The 25,176-nt window shown below is 37.6% G+C and overlaps 2 protein-coding genes across 5 annotated transcripts in view; both read right to left on the reverse strand.

Annotated features, from left to right (window-relative positions):
* The window catches only part of LOC139754535 (cytochrome c oxidase assembly protein COX18, mitochondrial), a 128,955-nt gene that overhangs the window by 12,246 nt on the left and 91,533 nt on the right, over positions 1–25,176 (reverse strand). The window lies entirely within an intron of this gene.
* LOC139754532 (uncharacterized) overlaps positions 14,518–25,176 on the reverse strand; it is a 93,552-nt gene continuing 82,893 nt past the window's right edge. For all 4 annotated transcript variants that reach the window (XM_071671841.1, XM_071671839.1, XM_071671842.1 and 1 more), the window contains exon 2: positions 14,518–20,391. In XM_071671841.1, coding sequence (XP_071527942.1) covers positions 19,010–20,386 — 1,377 coding nt within the window. In that variant the 5' untranslated portion in view covers positions 20,387–20,391 and the 3' untranslated portion in view covers positions 14,518–19,009. The remainder of the gene's footprint in view (positions 20,392–25,176) is intronic.

A 25,176-nucleotide genomic window follows, 5' to 3' on the forward strand; every position in this document is an offset into this window, starting at 1 on the left:
GGTCTGTTTAGGTAGGAATAGGTTTTTCTATTTATTCAACACATACTTTAAAACTTAAGTGCATTCATCATTTAATTCAATTCCAAATTTTCATTTGCCTACCAAACTTTGTCTTCCCAGATGGGCTTTTAGCACTAAAATTTACTCAATGGCTTCTTTACAGTTAATCGGGCATTTTAGGCTGATTTTGTCCTTTTGTAAAACCACATGCAAATATGAAAAGAAAGACAATATCAACCAGAAATCTAACCTTACCTAACATTCTTCAAATAGATAGCAGTGACAGGACAGAACCTGCTGAGAGGATATGTGGAAAGTCGCCCCATCGATGACTATTGCAATAAAATGGCAAGAGATGATACTATGAATCTGGGAACAAGAGGCAGAAAAGCCAAAGAAAAGAAATTTAGAAGACGACATATGCCACACCCTGTCAAATGCTGTAGATATGCTGAGGGCCATGACAAAAGTTTCACTAAGTTCCCTTAGAGAGGAGGACCAGTGGTGAGTCATACAGGAGATCGCCAATACTCCTATTACTATGACATTCATATTGGTGATCAGAAAAAAAGGAATGGGACTTTACAAGTATGAGAAAGTAAAAGTTAAGAAGTGTTTCAAATACTTGAAACAGTAGAAATGAGAAAAATGGGGTGACAGATAGTAAGGTTTGAGCAGTCTCCCTTCTTAGGAACATAATACACCAACACATGTTTCCATGAAGGAAAAGTCTTGGCTTTTAGATAAAGACAAAATAGGCAAGTACGGAACAGAAGTAATTTGGTCACACTCCCTCAGGACTAGGCTCTACACTTTGTCCACTTGGAGCAAAGAAAATATTCAGACTTTGCATAAGGAAGATACAGATGGCAAAGGTTGAACAAGAGATGGGGGCAGAGGATTAAAAACATTCATTCAAAGTGAACCAGAGGAAAACAAGTTACCAAAATCTTATCAATTAAAGAGTTAGCTTAAAACTGATCAGGTTAGAAACAAGGGGAAGGGCTGAATTAAGTAAATTATTACAGATGCTTTCAATTAAGGACAAAGAAGATGAGAAAAAAAAGGCAATTACTTCAGCACACTTCTGTTCATGAATGTGTTATTACCTTTACGAAGAACAGCTCTTCAATGATTCCGAGCAGAAATGAAAGAGTGGGATTCAGGGCCCAATGAGCTCTGTCACTGTGGCAACAGGCATCTGAGCAGAAGTGACCACATCATGACTGGGTGAACAGGATCTAGTAGAGGAAGGGATATAGGACTCCAGTCTGGCCAAGATAACCTCTACTATATGGTCAATACAACACGAAGCATCCTGACTTAAGAAGTAGTGCATCCCAGGGTGTCAGTAAAGAAATCATCCAAGGATGACCAGTGAGCATTCCCAAAGTGCCAAAGTTGACATTTCAAGGTGGGATGAAGAGAGAATGAGCATGCCTAAACAGAACTGACAGAAATAAAATTGTGGTTAGAGAGCTCTAAATAGGAGCAAAAAACAGTGTATAAAATGAAGGTTAAAAGTAATAAAGGGTTGTATGTGTTGGGATAGCCGTTATGATGGTCAGGAATTCATTTTGGGTGTTTAATAATTTCTTCCAAATTGTTTAAGAGAAAAATAAAGGGTCCTCTGGTGTAAATTGAAAGATTAATGTCTAGATTAGCTCTGAGTACTAACTGCTTTGTATATTGAGAGCTGTTGTTCTGAAATGCAAGTAATGTGTTTAGAGAATACAATGATAATTGCAGAGCATAATTTGGAGTATCAAACTCCCTTGAACAACATCAGATAATATGATATTAATATAACTGATATATGGAGTTAAGTATAATTAGAGGATATATTTCTAAAGAATCAAAAGAATCTATGGAAACCTCATTTAACTTCCTTAGCAGTCAAGACCTATAATTTTCAATTTATTTATTCTACTTATTTACTTCACTTTGTCGCTGTCTCCTGTGTTGGCGAGGTAGCGCAAGGAAACAGACGAAAGAATGGCCCAACCCACCCACATACACGTGTATCATACACATCCACACACGCAAACATACATACCTATACATCTCAACATATACATATATATATATATATATATATATATACACATGTACATAATTCATACTGTCTGCCTTTATTCATTCCCATCGCCACCCCGCCACACATGAAATAACAACCCCCTTCCCCCGCATGTGCGCGAGGTAGCGCTAGGAAAAGACAACAAAGGCCACATTCGTTCACACTCAGTCTCTAGCTGTCATGTATAATGCACCGAAACCACAGCTCCCTTTCCACATCCAGGCCCCACAAGAACTTTCCATGGTTTACCCCAGACGCTTCACATGCCCTTCATTCTAATGAAAATGAATAAGCACTACTTAATTGATACCATATGTCAAAAAAGAAGATGAGCAAACCATGTTAGTATACTTTTCTCATTATAACATCTAGGTTAGGTTAAGTGAAGCCTTCACTGGTTCACTTGGTGTGTTATAGGTGAAATACCTACGGTAGTTACAGGAATCGACCTCACATTTTCCTTGTTATACATAACCCTCAGTGTCTTCCTAGTAAAGATTTATTACAGCTTTATATATGTTTTCAATGCACTATATAGTTTACTTTGATTTAAGTGGTACCTGCAGAGCAAGATTTGGAATAACATAGCTTACTGAATGATACTGAAAAATGCAACAATAGTAACTCTGAAAATTATATGGTTAATCAAAACAGATACAGCACTTGGACAAGGATTAGCAGAAACCACAAAACCATCATCTAACCTCCCTAGCAGTCACAATTTATCTTACTTTTTAACATTCTACAGTAGATGAAATATGACAACTACACAAATGAAAATGAACTGCCAATACAGCGTCGGACGTCAAAAAAAAAAGGATAGTGCGAGCAGCTATGCAATCCCTGCAACAAACTCATATTGCTATACATCAATTGTTTTGACTGGTAAGGTCTTTGGTTCTGCTGAGATCTCACAAGTGCATTAACTACTTTAACGTCAACTATCCTCATTTACATACATACCCTGATCACCTTATTTAATACTATAATGCTCTAAAACATTCTCCATAGTTCTGCAGCTACAACAAACTTCATAAGGCATCTAATACGTAAGTAGCCATTTCCTGGAGCAAGTTTCAATGCAGATCAAATATAGCCTATTTAACCTTAATCATCATCATTCTAAAATTGTAATATTCCTCTACCTTTGTAATTTCTAAACACTGCATCATCACTGGAAAACAAAACTGCATAGGATTCAATGCAAATAGCAATGCGGAGCTAATCTAAACAATTACTCAATCTTAAGGTACATCTCTGTAACCATGTGGTGAACACCTGGTTGAAATGTGTAATGAGAATTTAACACTGGGGCAAATACACACTGTCGGTAAAATACTGTCTAACATACGACTAATTAGTCATAGCTGTAGTAACATAACGCAACTCATATGAACGGCATGATTACCTGACTCCTGCAAGCGTCTATTCTTTTTCAGATTGAACCAACAGCATTCACATCCAGTTGCTGCAGGGATACATTTTATCTAAATATCAAACGGACATTTATTTGATCCTTAAATATATTCGTATTTAGTGGATATAGTTACGGTCTGCGGCGTTTTCGGGTATGATCGTGCCGGTCTCTGGAGACGTCTCCGCTACCATATGTATTTTCTAAGTCTTTACACTCAATTAATTCATTTCTGCTTTGCTATGTAGGATACTGGGAGATTCTTTTCCTCTGATGACTCTTGAAACAACAGGCATTGCCCAGCTCGGCGAAATTTTGCGCAATCTCTGGTAATGCTGAAGAAACTCAAATGTTTGGATACAGGTTCAGGAAGGGCGTTCGCCGAATTTAAATCCGGATTGTAATCTGTTTACGTTTTCACAGTTCCAATCCGTGCACATCCTTACTGGTTTAGGAAATAACCATTATGGTTGTCCATGATAACATGAAACTCAAAATGTCGTTAGGCTAATAATATTTCCACTAATTTTCTTAAAATATGTGATCATTTATATGTAGAAAGTGAAGTACAGCCTCACCAGTAGGAATGTTTTTTGTTTTTTTTTTCTTAGAGGAGAGGGTGAACTTAGACTGAGCAAAAACTCTCTCTCTCTCTCTCTCTCTCTCTCTCTCTCTCTCTCTCTCTCTCTCTCTCTCTCTCTCTCTCTCCATTATATATATATATATATATATATATATATATATATATATATATATATATATATATATATATATATATATATATATATATATAATCCCTGGGGATTAGGGAGAAAGAATAATTCCCACGTATTCCCTGCGTGTAGCAGAAGGCGACTAAAAGGGGAGGGAGCAGGGGGACTAGAAATCCTCCCCTCTCGTTTTTTTCTTTTTTTTTTTTCCAAAAGAAGGAACAGTGAAGGGGGCCAGGTGAGGATATTCCTTCAAAGGCCTAGTCCTCTGTTCTTAACGCTTCCTCGCTAACGCGGGAAATGGCGAATGGTATGAAAGATATATGTGACCAAACCATTTCAAAACACCTATATATATTTATTATACTTTGTCGCTGTCTCCCGCGTTAGAGAGGTAGCGCAAGGAAAGACGAAAGAATGGCCCAACACATCCACATACACACGTATAAACATACACGTCCACACACGCACATGTACATATCTATACATCTCAATGTACACATATATATACACACAGACATATACATATATACACATGTACATAATTCATACTGTCTGAACTTATTCATTCCCGTCGCCACCCCGCCACACATGAAATGACAACCCCCTCCCCCCATATGTGCGCGAGGTAGCGCTAGGAAAAGACAACAATGATCACATTCGTTCACACTCAGTCTCTAGCTGTCATGTATAATGCACCGAAACCACAGCTCCCTTTCCACATCTAGGCCCCACAAAACTTTCCATGGTTTACCCCAGACGATTCACATGCCCTGGTTCAATTCATTGACAGCATGTCGACCCTAGTATACCACATAGTTCCAATTCACTCTATTCCTTGCACGCCTTTCACCCTCCTGCATGTTCAGGCCCCGATCACTCAAAATCTTTTTCATTCCATCTTCCCACCTCCAATTTGGTCTCTCACTTCTCCTAGTTCCCTCCACCTCTGACACATATATCCTTTGTCAATCTTTCCTCACTCATTCTCTCCACGTATTCAGCATACCTAAAAGCATCTATCCAGAAATTCTCAACAAAATCCATTTTTTGAAAAAAATCAAGAAAAATCCAAATATAACCTTACCAAATGTTTTGCTCAGATTTTCAACTTCTCCAGATTTTTATGAAAATCTGGGTATAGATGTTGTTTTACATGCTGATGAAGGATTTCTAGTCAAATGACATAGTTTCGCATTATTAATGCCTTTAATTACTCCTAAGGTTAACTATAATAAAATTAGTATGCTAATTACTCGTCTAATTACATGAATTTTTGGGTTTCGACCACAAATTCGTATTCAGCATACCTAAAAGCATCTATCCTGAATTTCAAGAAAACCCATTTTTGAAAAAAATAAAAAATCCAAGGCCTTACCAAATATTTTGCTCAGATTTTCAACTGTTTCAGATTTTAATGAAAATCTAGGTATGGATGTTATTTTACATGCTGATTAAAGATTTATAGTCAAATGACAGCATTTGGCATTATTAATGCCTTTAATTACTCCTAAGATTAATTATAATAAAATTGAGATGCTAATTACTCGGCTAATTACACAAATTATTGGGTTCTGACCACAGATTCGTATTCAGCATACCGGAAAGCATCTATCCTGACATTCCCAAGAAAATCCATTTTTTCAAAATAATAAAGAAAAATCCAAATATAGCCTTACCAAATGTTTTGCTCAGATTTTCAGCTTCTTCAGATTTTAATGAAAATCTGGGTATAGATGTTATTTTACATGCTGATGAAGGATTTCTAGTCAAATGACATAGTTTCGAATATTAATGCCTTTAATCACTCTTAAGCTTAATAATAATAAAATTAGTATCCTAATTACTCGTCTAATTACATGAATTTTTCGGTTTCGGCAACGGATTCGTATTCAGCACACTTAAAAGCATCTATCCTGAAATTCTCAAGAAAATCCATTTTTTGAAAAAATCAAGAAAAACCCAAGGATTTCCAACTTCTTCAGATTTTAATGAAAATCTGGGTGTAGATGATATTTTACATGCTAATTAAGGATTTCTAGTCAAGTGACAGCAATTGGCATTATTAATGCCTTTATGATTAATCGTAGGAGTAATCCTACGATTAATCATAATAAACTTACTATGCTAATTACTCGACTAATTACCCGAATTTTACGGTTTCAACCACAGACTCGTATTCAGCATACATAAAAGCATCTATCCTGAAATTCTCAAGAAAATCCATTTTTTGAAAAAAAAAAATCAAGAAAAATCCAAACATTTTGCTCAGATTTTCAACTTCTTCAGATTTTAATAAAAAATCTGGGTATAGATGCTATTTTACATGCTGATTAAGGATTTTTAGTCAATGACAGCATTTCGCATTATTAAAGCCTTTAATTACTCCTAAGGTTAATTATGATAAAATTAATATGCTAATTATTCGACTAATTACACAAATTATTGGGTTTTGACTACAGATTCCTATTCAGCATCCCTAAAAGAATCTATCCTTAAATTCTCAAGAAAATCCACTTCTTGAAAAAAAATCAAGAAAAATCCAAATATTTTGCTCAGATTTTCAACATCTCCAGACTTTAATGAAAATCTGGGTATAGATGTTATTTTACATGCTTATTAAAGATTTTAGTCAAATGACAGCATTTGGCATTATTAATGCCTTTAATTACTCCTAAGACTAATTATAAAATTAGTATGCTAATTACTCGTTTAATTACATGAATTTTTAGGTTTCGACCACAGATTCGTATTCAGCATACCTAAAAGCATCTATCCTGAAATTCTCAAGAAAATACATTTTTTGAAAAAAAATCAAGAAAGATCCAAGCCAAATATTTTACTCAGATTTTGAATTTCTTCAGATTTTAATGAAAACCTGAATACAGATATTATTTTACATCCTGATTAAGGAATTCTAGTCATATGACAGCATTTCACATTATTAATGCCTTTAATTACTCCTAAGATTAATTATAAAATTAGTATGCTAATTACTCGACTAATTACACGAATTTTGGGGTTTCAACCACAGATTCGTATTCAGCATACCTAAAAGCATATATCCTGAAATTCTCAAAAAAATACATTTTTTGAAAAAATCAAGAAAAATCCAAGGCTATAGCCTAGCCAAATATTTTGCTCAGATTTTCATCTTCTCCAAATTTTAATGAAAACCTGGGTATAGATGTTATTTTACATCCTGAGTAAGGAGTTCTAGTCAGATGACAGCATTTCGCATTATTAATGCCTTTAATTACTCCTAAGATTTATTATAATAAAATTAGTATGCTAATTACTCGTATAATTACATCAATTTTTAGATTTCGACCACAGATTCGTATTCAGCATACTTAAAACCATCTATCCGGAAATTCTCAAGAAAATCCATTTTTTGAAAAAAATCAAGAAAAATCCTAGGCTATAGCCTTACCAAATATTTTGCTCAGATTTTCAACTTCTCCAGATTTTAATAAAAACCTGGGTATAGATGTTATTTTACATCCTGAGTAAGGAATTCTAGTCAGATGACAGCATTTCGCATTATTAATGCCTTTAATTACTCCTAAGATTAATTATAATAAAATTAGTATGCTAATTACTCGACTAATTACACGAATTTTGGGGTTTCAACCACAGATTCCTATTCAGTATACCTAAAAGCATCTATCCTGAAATTCTCAAGAAAATCCATTTTATGAAAAAAATCAAGAAAAATATTTGGCTCAGATTTTCAACTTCTTCAGATTTTAATGAAAATCTGGGTATAAATGTTATTTTACATGCTGATGAAGCATTTCTAGTCAAATGACAGCATTTCACATTATTAATGCCTTTAATTACTCATAAGATTAATTATAATACAATTAATATGCTAATTACTCGACTTTTTACACAAATTATTGGGTTTTGACTACAGATTCGTATTCAGCATCCCTAAAAGCATCTATCCTGAAATTCTCAAGAAAATTCATTACTTGAAAAAAATCAAGAAAAATCCTAATATTTTGCTCAGATTTTCAACATCTCCAGATTTTAATGAAAATCTGGGTATACGTGTTATTTTACATGCTTATTAAAGATTTTTAGTCAAATGACAGCATTCGGCATTAATGACGCCTTTAATTGCTCCTAAGATTAATTATCATAAAATTAGTATGCTAATTACTCGTATAATTACATCAATTTTTAGGTTTCGACCATAGATTCGTATTCAGCATACCTAAAAGCATCTATCCTGAAATTCTCAAGAAAATCCATTTTTTGAAAAAAATCAAGAAAAATCCTAGGCTATAGCCTTACCAAATATTTTGCTCAGATTTTCAACTTCTCCAGATTTTAATGAAAACCTGGGTATAGATGTTATTTTACATCCTGATTAATGAATTCTAGTCAGATGACAGCATTTCGCATTATTAATGCCTTTAATCACTCCTAAGATTAATTATAATAAAATTAGTATGCTAATTACTCGAATAATTACACGAATTTTGGGGTTTCGACCACAGATTCGTATTCAGCATACCTAAAAGCATCTATCCTGAAATTCTCAAGAAAATCCATTTTTTGAAAAAAATCAAGAAAAATCCTAGGCTATAGCCTTACCAAATATTTTGCTCAGATTTTCAACTTCTCCAGATTTTAATGAAAACCTGGGTATAGATCTTATTTTACATCCTGAGTAAGCAATTCCAGTCAGATGACAGCATTTCGCATTATTAATGCCTTTAATTACTCCTAAGATTAATTATAATAAAATTAGTATGCTAATTAATCGACTAATTACACGAATTTTGGGGTTTCGACCACAGATTCCTATTCAGCATACTTAAAAGCATCTATCCTGAAATTCTGAAGAAAATCCATTTTATGAAAAAAATCAAGAAAAATATTTCGCTCAGATTTTCAACTTCTTCAGATTTTAATGAAAATCTGGTTATAGATGTTATTTTACATGCTGATGAAGGATTTCTAGTCAAATGACAGCATTTCACATTATTAATGCCTTTAATTACTCCTAAGATTAATTATAATACAATTAATATGCTAATTATTCGACTATTTACACAAATTATTGGGTTTAGACCACAGATTCGTATTCAGCATCCCTAAAAGCATCTATCCTGAAATTCTCAAGAAAATCCATTTAATGAAAAAAAATTAAGAAAAAGCCTAACCAAATATTTTGCTTAGATTTTCAACTTCTCCAGATTTTAATGAAAACCTGGGTATAGATTTTATTTTACTTGCTGATCAGGGATTTCTAGTCAAATGACAGCATTTCGCATTATTAATGCCTTTAATTACTCCTAAGATTATGATGATATTAGTATGCTAATTACTCCTATAATTACATCAATTTTTAGATTTCGACCACAGATTCGTATTCAGCATACTTAAAACCATCTATCCGGAAATTCTCAAGAAAATCCATTTTTTGAAAAAAATCAAGAAAAATATTTTGCTCAGATTTTTAACTTCTTTAGATTTTAATGAAAATCTGGGTATAGATGTTACTTTACATGCTGATGAAGGATTTCTAGTCAAATGACAGCATTTCGCATTATTAATGCCTTTAATTACTCCTAAGATTAACTATAATACAATTAATATGCTAATTATTCGACTATTTACACAAATTATTGGGTTTTGACTACAGATTCCTATTCAGCATCCCTAAAAGAATCTATCCTTAAATTCTCAAGAAAATCCACTTCTTGAAAAAAAATCAAGAAAAATCCAAATATTTTGCTCAGATTTTCAACATCTCCAGACTTTAATGAAAATCTGGGTATAGATGTTATTTTACATGCTTATTAAAGATTTTAGTCAAATGACAGCATTTGGCATTATTAATGCCTTTAATTACTCCTAAGACTAATTATAAAATTAGTATGCTAATTACTCGTTTAATTACATGAATTTTTAGGTTTCGACCACAGATTCGTATTCAGCATACCTAAAAGCATCTATCCTGAAATTCTCAAGAAAATACATTTATTGAAAAAAAAAATCAAGAAAGATCCAAGCCAAATATTTTCCTCAGATTTTCAACTTCTTCAGATTTTAATGAAAACCTGAATACAGATATTATTTTACATCCTGATTAAGGAATTCTAGTCATATGACAGCATTTCACATTATTAATGCCTTTAATTACTCCTAAGATTAATTATAAAATTAGTATGCTAATTACTCGACTAATTACACGAATTTTGGGGTTTCAACCACAGATTCGTATTCAGCATACCTAAAAGCATATATCCTGAAATTCTCAAAAAAATACATTTTTTGAAAAAATCAAGAAAAATCCAAGGCTATAGCCTAGCCAAATATTTTGCTCAGATTTTCATCTTCTCCAAATTTTAATGAAAACCTGGGTATAGATGTTATTTTACATCCTGAGTAAGGAGTTCTAGTCAGATGACAGCATTTCGCATTATTAATGCCTTTAATTACTCCTAAGATTTATTATAATAAAATTAGTATGCTAATTACTCGACTAATTACACGAATTTTGGGGTTTCGACCAGATTCCTATTCAGCATACCTAAAAGCATCTATCCTGAAATTCTCAAGAAAATCCATTTTATGAAAAAAATCAAGAAAAATATTTTGCTCAGATTTTTAACTTCTTCAGATTTTAATGAAAATCTGGGTATAGATGTTACTTTACATGCTGATGAAGGATTTCTAGTCAAATGACAGCATTTCACATTATTAATGCCTTTAATTACTCCTAAGATTAACTATAATACAATTAATATGCTAATTATTCGACTATTTACAAAAATTATTGGGTTTTGACTACAGATTCCTATTCAGCATCCCTAAAAGCATCTATCCTTAAATTCTCAAGAAAATCCATTTCTTGAAAAAAAATCAAGAAAAATCCAAATATTTTGCTCAGATTTTCAACATCTCCAGACTTTAATGAAAATCTGGGTATAGATGTTATTTTACATGCTTATTAAAGATTTTAGTCAAATGACAGCATTTGGCATTATTAATGCCTTTAATTACTCCTAAGACTAATTATAAAATTAGTATGCTAATTACTCGTTTAATTACATGAATTTTTAGGTTTCGACCACAGATTCGTATTCAGCATACCTAAAAGCATCTATCCTGAAATTCTCAAGAAAATACATTTTTTGGAAAAAAATCAAGAAAGATCCAAGCCAAATATTTTACTCAGATTTTGAATTTCTTCAGATTTTAATGAAAACCTGAATACAGATATTATTTTACATCCTGATTAAGGAATTCTAGTCATATGACAGCATTTCACATTATTAATGCCTTTAATTACTCCTAAGATTAATTATAAAATTAGTATGCTAATTACTCGACTAATTACACGAATTTTGGGGTTTCAACCACAGATTCGTATTCAGCATACCTAAAAGCATATATCCTGAAATTCTCAAAAAAACACATTTTTTGAAAAAATCAAGACAAATCCAAGGCTATAGCCTAGCCAAATATTTTGCTCAGATTTTCATCTCCAAATTTTAATGAAAACCTGGGTATAGATGTTATTTTACATCCTGAGTAAGGAGTTCTAGTCAGATGACAGCATTTCGCATTATTAATGCCTTTAATTACTCCTAAGATTTATTATAATAAAATTAGTATGCTAATTACTCGACTAATTACACGAATTTTGGGGTTTCGACCAGATTCCTATTCAGCATACCTAAAAGCATCTATCCTGAAATTCTCAAGAAAATCCATTTTATGAAAAAAATCAAGAAAAATATTTTGCTCAGATTTTTAACTTCTTCAGATTTTAATGAAAATCTGGGTATAGATGTTACTTTACATGCTGATGAAGGATTTCTAGTCAAATGACAGCATTTCGCATTATTAATGCCTTTAATTACTCCTAAGATTAACTATAATACAATTAATATGCTAATTATTCGACTATTTACAAAAATTATTGGGTTTTGACTACAGATTCCTATTCAGCATCCCTAAAAGCATCTATCCTTAAATTCTCAAGAAAATCCATTTCTTGAAAAAAAATCAAGAAAAATCCAAATATTTTGCTCAGATTTTCAACATCAGACTTTAATGAAAATCTGGGTATAGATGTTATTTTACATGCTTATTAAAGATTTTAGTCAAATGACAGCATTTGGCATTATTAATGCCTTTAATTACTCCTAAGACTAATTATAAAATTAGTATGCTAATTACTCGTTTAATTACATGAATTTTTAGGTTTCGACCACAGATTCGTATTCAGCATACCAAAAAGCATCTATCCTGAAATTCTCAAGAAAATACATTTTTTGAAAAAAAAATCAAGAAAGATCCAAGCCAAATATTTTACTCAGATTTTGAATTTCTTCAGATTTTAATGAAAACCTGAATACAGATATTATTTTACATCCTGATTAAGGAATTCTAGTCATATGACAGCATTTCACATTATTAATGCCTTTAATTACTCCTAAGATTAATTATAAAATTAGTATGCTAATTACTCGACTAATTACACGAATTTTGGGGTTTCGACCACAGATTCGTATTCAGCATACCTAAAAGCATCTATCCTGAAATTCTCAAGAAAACCCATTTAATGAAAAAAATAAAGAAAAAGCCTAACCAAATATTTTGCTCAGATTTTCAGCTTCTTCAGATTTTAATGAAAACCTGGGTATAGATGTTATTTTACATGCTGATGAAGGATTTCTAGTCAAATGACAGCATTTCGCATTATTAATGCCTTTAATTCCTCCTAAGATTAATTATAATAAAATTAGTATGCTAATTACTCGAATAATTACACGAATTTTTGGGTTTAGACCACAGATTTGTATTCAGCGTACCTAAATGTATCTATCCTGAAATTTTGAAGAAAATCCCTTTTTGAAAAAACTCAAGAAAAATCCAAGGCTTACCAAATATTTTGCTCAAATTTTCAACTTCTTCAGATTTTAATGAAAATCTGGGTATAGATGTTATTTTACATGCTGATCAAGGATTTCTAGTCAAATGACAGCATTTCGCATTATTAATGCCTTTACTTACTAAGATTGATTATAATACAATTAGTATGCTAATCACTCGACTAATTACATTAATTTTTGGGTTTCGACCACAGATTCGTATTCAGCATACCGAAAAGCATCTAAGCTGAAATTCTTAAGAAAATCCATTTTTTGAAAAAAATCAAGAAAAATCCAAAATCAAGACCAAACCATTTCAAAACACCCTCTTCTGCTGTCTCAACCACACTCTTTTTATTACCACACATCTCTTACCCTTTCATTACTTACTCGATCAAACCACCTCACATCACATACTTTCCTCAAACATCTCATTTCCAGTACATCCATATATTGGAGAGGATCACAATTTTGCGCGTGATCAAGATATTCCTACGAGTCCATGGGAAAAATGAAACACGGTAAGTTCCCAAGTGCATTTTCGTGTAATAATCACATCATCAGGAGAGACACAAGAGAGAAATATAACAGTCAGTTGCCATACATCGAAGAGACGAAGCTCTTCGATGTATAGCAACTGTGCGTCGCGCCTCTTGGGCTCTCCATGGATAATTGACGTCGTGTTGTGTGTGACGCTTGGCCTGTGTGCGCCCCTGGCCTGATATCGTGTTGTGAGCGCCCCTGGCCTGACGTCGTGTTGTGTGAGCTCCCTGACCTGACGTCGTGCTGTGTGAGCTCCCTGACCTGACGTCGTGATGTGTGAACTCCCTGTTGTGCAAGCTCTCTGGCCTGATGTGTTGTGTGCGACCCTGGCCTGACGTCGTGATGTATGAGCTCCCTGGCCTGAGGTCGTGTTGTGTGCCGCCCCTGGCCTGACGTCGTGCTTTCCTAGCCTAGTCCTATGACTTGCCCTCTATGTACCATTCGCCTGGTTTGTTGTTGTGTTCCTTATGTACTACTAACACTGGTTCGATGTCGTGCCCTGTATTCAACCCCACCTCCCTGCTAGATGTCACCCTGTATGAACTTCCCCTGGCAAGAAGTCGTGCCCTGTATGTGCTCGTTCTGCCCGATTTTATAGCTGGTATGTACTCCTTTGTGGCTTGGCGCTGTGACCTCCCCACACTACTCCCCTGGCTCGACGTCGTGCTATGTACACAAGGTCAGGTCCCAACGCTGTGCCTGGTATGTACTCTCCCTAGCCTGACGTCATGGTTGCGTCTCTAGTTGACCACCTCCGTCTAAAGATACGTCTCCGGTTGACCTTGCCATCACAGGCAAGATCTCACAATACTAGTTTTTCGTGTCATCTGCAATTAACACATCTTCAGATATTGAGAAAAAAAAACCAGCATAATCATAACCACTTGTTTATTTATACAATCACTGTTACTGGCAAATGTCTAAATATGTACAGTATATAAACCTTATCTTACGTAAATATACATGAGGTAAATCTAATTCATCAATACAAATTAAACCACTCACATATCTCGATAGGAACTAGATAAGCATAAAGCTCACAGAAACTGTTAACAGCTGACATTTTATTCCTCCCATCCTGCTTACATTACGGCCCAAGTTGGGAAACATATACAAATATAATTATATACGTTTATGCATATTCATAATGTACATATTTATACTATATACACATGTTTAGATACAAAAAGGTAAAAAAAACTCTTGCACACTGTGAAAAACATAGCTCAAAATGAAGCCATTTTAAGTAATTCAAGGACTCTTTGATACCGATGACGTGTTTGTGACAATCGAGAGAAAAAAAAAAAATATTACATGGGTCCTTGATGCGTCATCCCGTATGCTAAGGACAACCAAAACAGCCTCATAGCTCCACCACTGTGGTAAGCTTGAGTAAATAAAAGCCTAGCCAAGAATATACAGGTCTGTAAGGAGGCTTCCAAACTTGAAAGTGGACGACTTGTGGAAATACTCATGAGAGGGGGTGGCAATCATATGCGAGAGTAGTACTTAAAAATTCGAAACCATAACTGTGATGTTGTGGGAAGTCAAGTCTTGTGCTACATGACAGGTCCCAGTGCGTAGACGTCTGATAATTACTGCGCAGTTTATTTTTAAGTGGAGGAGCTGCATGTCACTTATGCGCGTAAAGGGACTAACAGTATAATTACGGTAAACTTTCTAAATGCTTGCGCTGAGACTGTATTACAAAAAATTTCATTTCATACAAAGTTATATATATATATATATATATATATATATATATATATATATATATATATATATATATATATAATTACTTACTTATATAATTATATAATTATTAATATATATATAGATATACATATCAGGATCGAACCCGGGATCCCTGTGCAACAGGCGGGAGCCTTACCGCTAGGCTATGATAGCCCCTGATAGGGATTAGACTATTCGAATACTATGCACTCAAATACCCTTCGTCTCACGTTGGTGAGCAACGGGGTCTACACCGGTCATTTCCCCATCAAGCTCACACAGCCAGCAGATAGCATTTTACCGAACCTAACTGTACAACGCGGAGGTATACGAGTACGAACAAAGTGCATATGAACGCGCACCTTCATAGAACATACAAACCTCCAACAGCCAGGATCGAACCCGGGACCCTTGTGCAACAGGCGGGAGCGTTACCGCTGGGACGCCATTTGGTAAACAAGTCTCTTCGTTATATATCAACTGAGTATTATATTTCTTTCTTGTATCTCCCCTAATGATGTGATTATTACACGAAAGTGCACCTGGGAACTTAACGTGTTTCATCTTCTCCGTGGACTCACAGGAATATATATATATATATATATATATATATATATATATATATATATATATATATATATATATATATAAAGGAAATCCCGAGAAGTTAATGGGTAGGTCGGTCCTCGCCACATTCCACCTGAGTTTCTGGGCCAGGTATGACAATATCAGCTTACAAAACGTGTCTGCCTAGCCATGTAAAAGTATTGCACAGTGCTACAATAACGGTCTATATTAATGTCACAGCGTAAACGTCCAAGCCAAGCGTCTTTGTAAAAGCATATCATCAGTACACACACCCGCACGCATCATCCATGCAACGTTGAGTATATCCTGACTAGACTTTTCGCACTTCATCATCGCCTGACAAATCACAAAGATGAATTAACGACGTTTTTACTGCCTTTATCTGCGAAAATGAAAGTTGGGCTGGCTGAATTATTGCCTAATGTCATGATCATGCCCTTCTCAAGACTTCCTAAACTCTTCTTCATTTGGTAATCTGTGTAACTCTCTTCGTCATCTACTGATAGGTCTTTACCTAAGGTTATCGCTAGCAACTTAGGTCGCTCTACCTTTCCTTAACTATTCCGTTCTGACGGCACTATAGCTGTCGCTCCCGTAGACAAAGCAACTCTTATTCCCGTTTCTCCTCTAACTCTACCTAGGATAAACAATAATTTCTTTACCCCTGATACTCCTCTTACTAATTCTGTGTCCCTCTCCGCAATCTCTTTTCGGACTTTCCGAAGAGCGCTTCTCTTTGTGGACATAAGAAATGGTCCTGTTGGCATCCATTCCCGTGTACTGAAATAGTGTGCCTCTGAACTTGCTTATGTGCTTGTGCGTCCGACCTTTTCCTTCTTCTTGGAAGCATGCGTTGGCACATCCCATCCTGAGGAAGGATGACCGCTCTGACCTCACTAACTATCATCCTGTTTCTTTGGAATCTAACCATTTCCGGTCCTTGAATCCCCCAACTCCCATTTTCACCAGTATGGAATCTTACCATTTCCAGTCCTTGAATCCCCCAACTCCCATTTTCACTAGTATGGTTTCAGTAAAGCAAGATCGATCCTTTGGTGATATTTTCTAATCGTACTAATGCCTGATCATCACCTAGAGAGATTTTGGAGAATCTTATGTAGTTGTCCTTGGTATATACAAAGCTTTTGACAGGGTGTGGCATCCGGGTTTCATCTCTAAGCTACCCTCTAATGGCTTCCCTTCCTCACTTTGCTCCTTCAGTGGTTGTTGTTTCAGCCTCTACCCCTCTCTCCAACAACAGCTGTGTTCCTCAAGGCTCTGTTCCGTCTCCTACATTTTTTCGTCTAACAATGATTTCCTTTTTTCTACATATAACCTGCAGTGCCCAGTTTCTAACTATCTCTATCGAGAATTCCCCATAACTTTCCTCTCTCTCCTTTGACGGTTCTGTAATGCCACCTCTTGACTCAAAGAACATACCTGATATGACAGTAACATCCACTCTATCTTGGAAACCCACATTGCGGAAATTGATAAGCCTGCTTCTACGAAACTGGAAGTCCTGTTTACATGTTGAAATTTCTTGCGAACAGTAGCTCCGTTTATACCAAGAGTTGATCCGTCCTTGTATGGAGTACAGCTCTCTCATTCGAGATAGTTCTAGCTCTGCATCCTTACTTGAGTCAAGTTGAAAACGGTCCTACATATAAACTTTCGCAGGCTAACATTAAAACTTGATCCGCTTGCCATACGCCACAATATCGGTTCAATTTCGCCTCTTTTATGTCTTACTTTGGATTTTGCTACAAAGAGCTACTTATGTGCCCCCAACACTACAAAGAGCTGGCTACTTATGTGCCCCCAACACTACAAAGAGCTGGCTACTTATGTGCCCCCAACACTACAAAGAGCTGGCTACTTATGTGCCCCCAACACTACAAAGAGCTGGCTACTTATGTGCCCCCAACACTAGCTAGACCACACAATACTCGGCAAGCTGCTGCCTCACATGATTACCGTGTGGCCGTTGGCAACTCGAGAGTGGTCCGTTTTGAGAACTGTATTTCTCTACACCTCGAAGCTTTGGAACTCTTTACCCCTCTCATGTCCTTCCCAATAACTATGACCTGGCACACCTCAAAATACAGGTCTCACTTCCTTCAAAATTCGCAAACACTTTTTCTTGTGTCTTCTTTTCCCATTTCATTAACCTCTCTTATACTTCAACTGAGTCCAGACCTTGATGTTAACTTCTGTCCATGACAGGAGCCTCTAAGGTTGGAAAAGAAAAAGACAAAGGGAATAGAAGGTTCTACTTCAACCACTGTCAGCCTCCAAGAGGATAGGCGGGATGGTCAGGTAGCACACACTGAGGTCAACGGAATAATCAAGGAGGCCCAGAACTGAGCACTGGAATACGTAGCAAGGGATAATATACACTTTAAAGAGGGTAAGTCTTTTTAAGCTGTGGATACTCATTTGACACATACGAAAATAAAGGATATTTGATAATATTTGAATAAGTGTTATCACAAAAATATGGGCTATGTCTTCTCCAAGTTACAGCCGCACCAAGGCATCGTCACACAATGTAACGTCAACAATGGCATACAATGTATCAAAATTCCGTTACCTATATACAGAACTATATATATATATATATATATATATATATATATATATATATATATATATCATCTCAATAAAACTAAAATTGTTTGATTTTCCCCACGTACATATAACTGGGGGGAAAAATTGAGGGTGTCTGACGATACCATAAGTATACAGCTATTTTCCAAAAAAAAAAAAAATAAAAAAATAACACAAATACACTCATCTAATAATCATTAATATGAAAGGCACCAAAGATAATTCATCTCGTCACTGCAGCACCTTCGAGCGGAGGCGCGAGGTCCGTCCTACGAAATCTTTTCGCACACAATGTAGCACTACTGTTTCCAAGTGCTATCCTGTCTAACAGTCACAAGAGAATCATGGTAGAACGGGATGGAGAACACTGATACATGTGAGCACACTGGTCAGCTGCTGACGAAGATAAGTCCACAGGGTGTGGAAGTCTTGATCACGTATAGATGTAAGGTGTGACTGTGACTTGTGTTCGAGATTTAGGAAACCATCTTGGATTCTGGTCTTGCACGATGTTCAGGGCCGTTTTGAGTAGTTCGTTGAACAGGAGAACGAATCCCGGCACGAGGAACACCACGTGGAAAATGAATCGTATCAACCAGTACTGAAAGGTGTGAAGAAGGCTCATGCGGCTGACAAAATTGGGTAAAGATATGGCAAGCGTGTCGGCCAGGAACCGAAACATGGCTGGGTAGGAAACAGCGGGGATCATGTGGCTTATGCCTTCCATGAGTGAGGACGACATGTGTTCGTAGCTCCAGTCCACCTCTGCTATCCTCGGCTTGATCACTAGGTGCTCCATCTCCATACACAAGGCCCGGGTTTCCTCGACCGTGCCGTTGCAGAAGTTGTATTTGTCTTCTATCCCCAAGAGGAATCCAATCCCACGCCAGAAGTGCACAAGGCCGGCCAACTCCTTCTCGGAGACCCACCAGGCGCCCATCCTGCTGGGATGCGCCACAATCAGCCCAACGAAGGAGAACTGAGTAAGAAGCATATCCCACTGGCTAATGTACACCGGTGGGTTCTCAGGCGACTCTAAAACTATATTAGGTCTGACCTGCGACGCTAAATCTTGACGAATAGTGGGATTGAATGGACACCTGGGTTCCTCATGGCCCTTGTCTCGGACATCAAGAGTACCTAATTCCTCATGGTGAGCGGAGGAGTTGAAGGTGCGAGCTGAATTGTTATGGATGGAGCGTACCGTCAGGATGTCCCTGTGCGCGCGGTCGCTGGGGTCCCAGACGTCGCCGGAGTACCAAGTGATGACGTGCATGATCGTCGAGACGTAACGACGCAGGGCTCGGAGTGGAGTGTCGGACCGCCCCGTGTAGATCAGCGGCCTCAGTATCCGACTGACGCTGAACATCATCAGCAAGGCCAGAAGGTCAGAGAAGAACACACAGAAGAGATAACGCTGGTAGAACTGTCGGCCGCGATTGAAGAGCTCTCGGTCCAGCCAGAGCGGCGCCTCCGGTGGGTTGCCGCTGTCACCGGGCTCATTCAAGCCTTCTAAGAGCTCCTTCATGCGGGGGGAGGCCTGAGTCTCGCTGCCACTCTTGCATTTTCGGGCCACAGCCTGCTGTTTGCTCTTGTGGTTCCCGGTGCCGCTTTGACTGACCTCGCTGCAAATCCTGATGCTCCTGCCGCCGTTGGGGCACTCGTCGCTGACTGGTAGGTCTGAATGTGTGAGGCGCGACCTGACGGCAGCGCCCGTGGGGTCGCCCGAGGTGAGGAGGGTCTGAGCCATCACCGGACACCGGATCATGGCTTCGCTGTTGCCGCCCTCAACGGAACACAGGATGGTCATCGTGCCTGTAACGGAAAGAAAAAAAAAGAAAAAAAAAACTGTCGTTAGAAGCTGCAACAACACACAGAACTTCAAAAATAACGTCAGGGTTTGAAGCACAACTTGGGACATTCTGTGAGCAGACGGTAAACACAATACATAAAAGGTACTCGATACATGATCCTAGGTAAATACAATGCTTTAGCGTAGGAGAGCATTACCAGCGGAATTACAATATAATAACAAGGCCGAAATGGATGCTTGGTGAAGTGGGCCTTAGGTTCATCAAGTGCCAGGTTCATTTGGACCGTCTACGTCAAGTTATAACAAGTAAAAGTGATCTTTTAAAATATTCTTCAAGGGTGAATAATTATTCTAAGAACATGCTAACTATCAAAGACCAGTCTTCAACTCCTTAAGATAAAATTTATCCTCAGAAAAACATATGAACACATTTTATGATGGATAAAGATAGCAAAAAATGGAGAAAATACAGAGAGAGAGAGAGAGAAGAGAGACAGATCATGCCGAACTGAAGCCGAGTTGTTCTTCGCCAGTCCGACGCTCTCTGCATGCCGTCATCCTCGCAATCATTCTCTCCCTGCAACTTATCACGGACACACCACAAACTTTACTTCTTTATTTCTCTATCTATTTAATCATCTTTCCTTTTTTTTTGTTAGCAAATAGTGAGACCTGGATATATCCACTCGATACGTGGCACAAGTCACTTCCACATACGCATATAACGACGGGATATTACGTAACCTTCATTTGTTTTCCATTCATGTGACCACTAGAAAGATGTGAATGGGTGGGTACCTGGCTTACCCCCCAAGGATCAATCTCTATGAAAGAGTCTTGTTGTTACCCATGACCTTTTATAAGCTCCTGCTGCCTGCGCAACTTCAAGTACCAGGGGTATGCGGACACCTTTGGAATGGGTAGTTCTTTGAGGAGACTGTGATCCCAATGATACCGCCTCGCCACAAATGATATTTTTTTTCATTCGCGTTCTAACCTCATGCAGGCGGGGTCCATTAGCGCCAAAATATATTACATTAATATATATATATATATATATATATATATATATATATATATATATATATATATATTTTTTTTTTTGTCGCTGTCTCCCGACTAAAAGGGAAGGGAGCGGGGGCTGGAAATCTTCCCCTCTCATTTTCTTTTTTTTTTCTAAATTTTCCAAAGGAAGGAACAGAGAAGGGGGCCGGGTGAGGATGTTTCCTCAGAGGCGCAGTCCTCTGTTCTTAACGCTACCTCGCTGAGGCGAGAAATGGCGAATAGTATGAAAAAAAAAAAAAAAAAAAAAAAAAAAAAAAAATATATATATATATATATATATATATATATATATATATATATATATATATATATTAAATCTTAGGGAGAATAAAAAGATGTTCTGGAAGGAGGTAAATAAAGTGCGTAAGACAAGGGAGCAAATGGGAACTTCAGTGAAGGGCGCAAATGGGGAGGTGATAACAAGTAGTGGTGATGTGAGAAGGAGATGGAGTGAGTATTTTGAAGGTTTGTTGAATGTGTTTGATGATAGAGTGGCAGATATAGGGTGTTTTGGTCGAGGTGGTGTGCAAAGTGAGGGGGTTAGGGAAAATGATTTGGTAAACAGAGAAGAGGTAGTGTAAGCTTTGCGGAAGATGAAAGCCGGCAAGGCAGCAGGTTTGGATGGTATTGCAGTGGAATTTATTAAAAAAGGGGGTGACTGTATTGTTGACTGGTTGGTAAGGTTATTTAATGTATGTATGACTCATGGTGAGGTGCATGAGGATTGGCGGAATGCGTGCATAGTGCCATTGTACAAAGGCAAAGGGGATAAGAGTGAGTGCTCAAATTGCAGAGGTATAAGTTTGTTGAGTATTCCTGGTAAATTATATGGGAGGATATTGATTGAGAGGGTGAAGGCATGTACAGAGCATCAGATTGGGGAAGAGCAGTGTGGTTTCAGAAGTGGTAGAGGATGTGTGGAACAGGTGTTTGCTTTGAAGAATGTATGTGAGAAATACTTAGAAAAGCAAATGGATTTGTATGTAGCATTTATGGATCTGGAGAAGGCATATGATAGAGTTGATAGAGATGCTCTGTGGAAGGTATTAAGAATATATGGTGTGGGAGGAAAGTTGTTAGAAGCAGTGAAAAGTTTTTATCGAGGATGTAAGGCATGTGTACGTGTAGGAAGAGAGGAAAGTGATTGGTTCTCAGTGAATGTAGGTTTGCGGCAGGGGTGTGTGATGTCTCCATGGTTGTTTAATTTGTTTATGGATGGGGTTGTTAGGGAGGTAAATGCAAGAGTCCTGGAAAGAGGGGCAAGTATGAAGTCTGTTGGGGATGAGAGAGCTTGGGAAGTGAGTCAGTTGTTGTTCGCTGATGATACAGCGCTGGTGGCTGATTCATGTGAGAAACTGCAGAAGCTGGTGACTGAGTTTGGTAAAGTGTGTGGAAGAAGAAAGTTAAGAGTAAATGTGAAAAAGAGCAAGGTTATTAGGTATAGTAGGGTTGAGGGTCAAGTCAATTGGGAGGTGAGTTTGAATGGGGAAAAACTGGAGGAAGTGAAGTGTTTTAGATATCTGGGAGTGGATCTGGCAGCGGATGGAACCATGGAAGCGGAAGTGGATCATAGGGTGGGGGAGGGGGCGAAAATTCTGGGGGCCTTGAAGAATGTGTGGAAGTCGAGAACATTATCTCGGAAAGCAAAAATGGGTATGTTTGAAGGAATAGTAGTTCCAACAATGTTGTATGGTTGCGAGGCGTGGGCTATGGATAGAGTTGTGCGCAGGAGGATGGATGTGCTGGAAATGAGATGTTTGAGGACAATGTGTGGTGTGAGGTGGTTTGATCGAGTGAGTAACGTAAGGGTGAGAGAGATGTGTGGAAATAAAAAGAGCGTGGTTGAGAGAGCAGAAGAGGGTGTTTTGAAGTGGTTTGGGCACATGGAGAGAATGAGTGAGGAAAGATTGACCAAGAGGATATATGTGTCGGAGGTGGAGGGAACGAGGAGAAGAGGGAGACCAAATTGGAGGTGGAAAGATGGAGTGAAAAAGATTTTGTGTGATCGGGGCCTGAACATGCAGGAGGGTGAAAGGAGGGCAAGGAATAGAGTAAATTGGAGCGATGTGGTATACCGTGGTTGACGTGCTGTCGGTGGATTGAATCAAGGCATGTGAAGCGTCTGGGGTAAACCATGGAAAGCTGTGTAGGTATGTATATTTGCGTGTGTGGACGTATATATATACATGTGTATGGGGGGGTTGGGCCATTTCTTTCGTCTGTTTCCTTGCGCTACCTCGCAAACGCGGGAGACAGCGACAAAGTATAATAAAATAAAAAAAAAAAAAAAAAAAATATATATATATATATATATATATATATATATATATATATATATATATATATATATTATCATTTCTTTATTATTATACTTTGTCCCTGTCTCTCGCGTTAGCGAGGTAGCGCATGGAAACAAACGAAAGAATGGCCCAACCCACCCACATACACATGTATATACATACACGCCCACACACGCACATATACATACCTATACATTTCAACGTATACATACATGTACATACAAAGACATACACATATATACACATGCACATATTCATACATGCTGCCTTCATCCATTCCTGCCGCCGCCCCGCCTCACATGAATTGACATCCCCCTCCCCCCGCGTGCGCGCGGGGTAGCGCTAGGAAAGGACAACAAAGGCCACATTCGTCCACACTCAAACTCTAGCTGTCATGTGTAATGCACCGAAACAACTCCCTTTCTACATCCAGGCCCCACACAACTTTCCATGGTTTACCCCAGATGCTTCACATGCCCTGGTTCAATCCATTTACAGCACGTCGACCCCGGTATACCATATCGTTCCAATTCACTTTATTCCTTGCACGCCTTTCACCCTCATGTATGTTCAGGCCCCGATCGCTCAAAATCTTTTTCACTCCATCCTTCCACCTCCAACTTGGTCTTCCACTTCTCGTTCCCTCCACCTCTGACACATATATATGCTCCTTCTCAATCTTTCCTCACTCATTCTCTCTATGTGACCAAACCATTTCAACCACACTCTTTTTATTATCACACATCTCTCTTACCCTTTCATTTCTTACACGATCAAACCGCCTCACACCACATACTGTCCTCAAACATCTCATTTCCAACACGTACACCTTCCTCCGCACAACCCTATCTATAGCCCACGCCTCGCAACCATATAACATTGTTGGAACCACTATTCCTTCAAACATACCCATTTTTTGCTCTCCGAGATGATGTTCTATCCTTCCACACATTCTTCAACGCTCCTAGAACCTTCGCCCCCTCCCCCACCCTGTGACTCACTTCTGCTTCCATGGTTCCATCCGCTGTTAAATCCACTCCCAGATATCTATTGAAACTTACCTCTCAATTGACTTGTCCCTCAACCCTACTGGACCTAATAACATTGCTCTTATTCACATTTACTCCCAGCTTTCTTCTTTCATACACTTTACCAAACTCGGTCACCAGCTTCTGCAGTTTCTCACCCGAATCAGCCACCAGCGCTGTATCATCAGCGAACAACAACTGACTCACTTCCAAACCCTCTCATCCACAACAGACTGCATACTTGCCCCGCTCTCCCAAAACTCTTGCATTCACCTCCCTAACAACCCCATCCATAAACAAATCAAACAACCACGAAGACATCACGCACCCCTGCCGCAAACCGACATTCACTGGGAACCAATCACTTTCTTTTCTTCCTACTCGTACACATGCC

This window comes from Panulirus ornatus, chromosome 17, assembly GCF_036320965.1.
Source record: "Panulirus ornatus isolate Po-2019 chromosome 17, ASM3632096v1, whole genome shotgun sequence".
Lineage (NCBI taxonomy): Eukaryota > Metazoa > Arthropoda > Malacostraca > Decapoda > Palinuridae > Panulirus > Panulirus ornatus.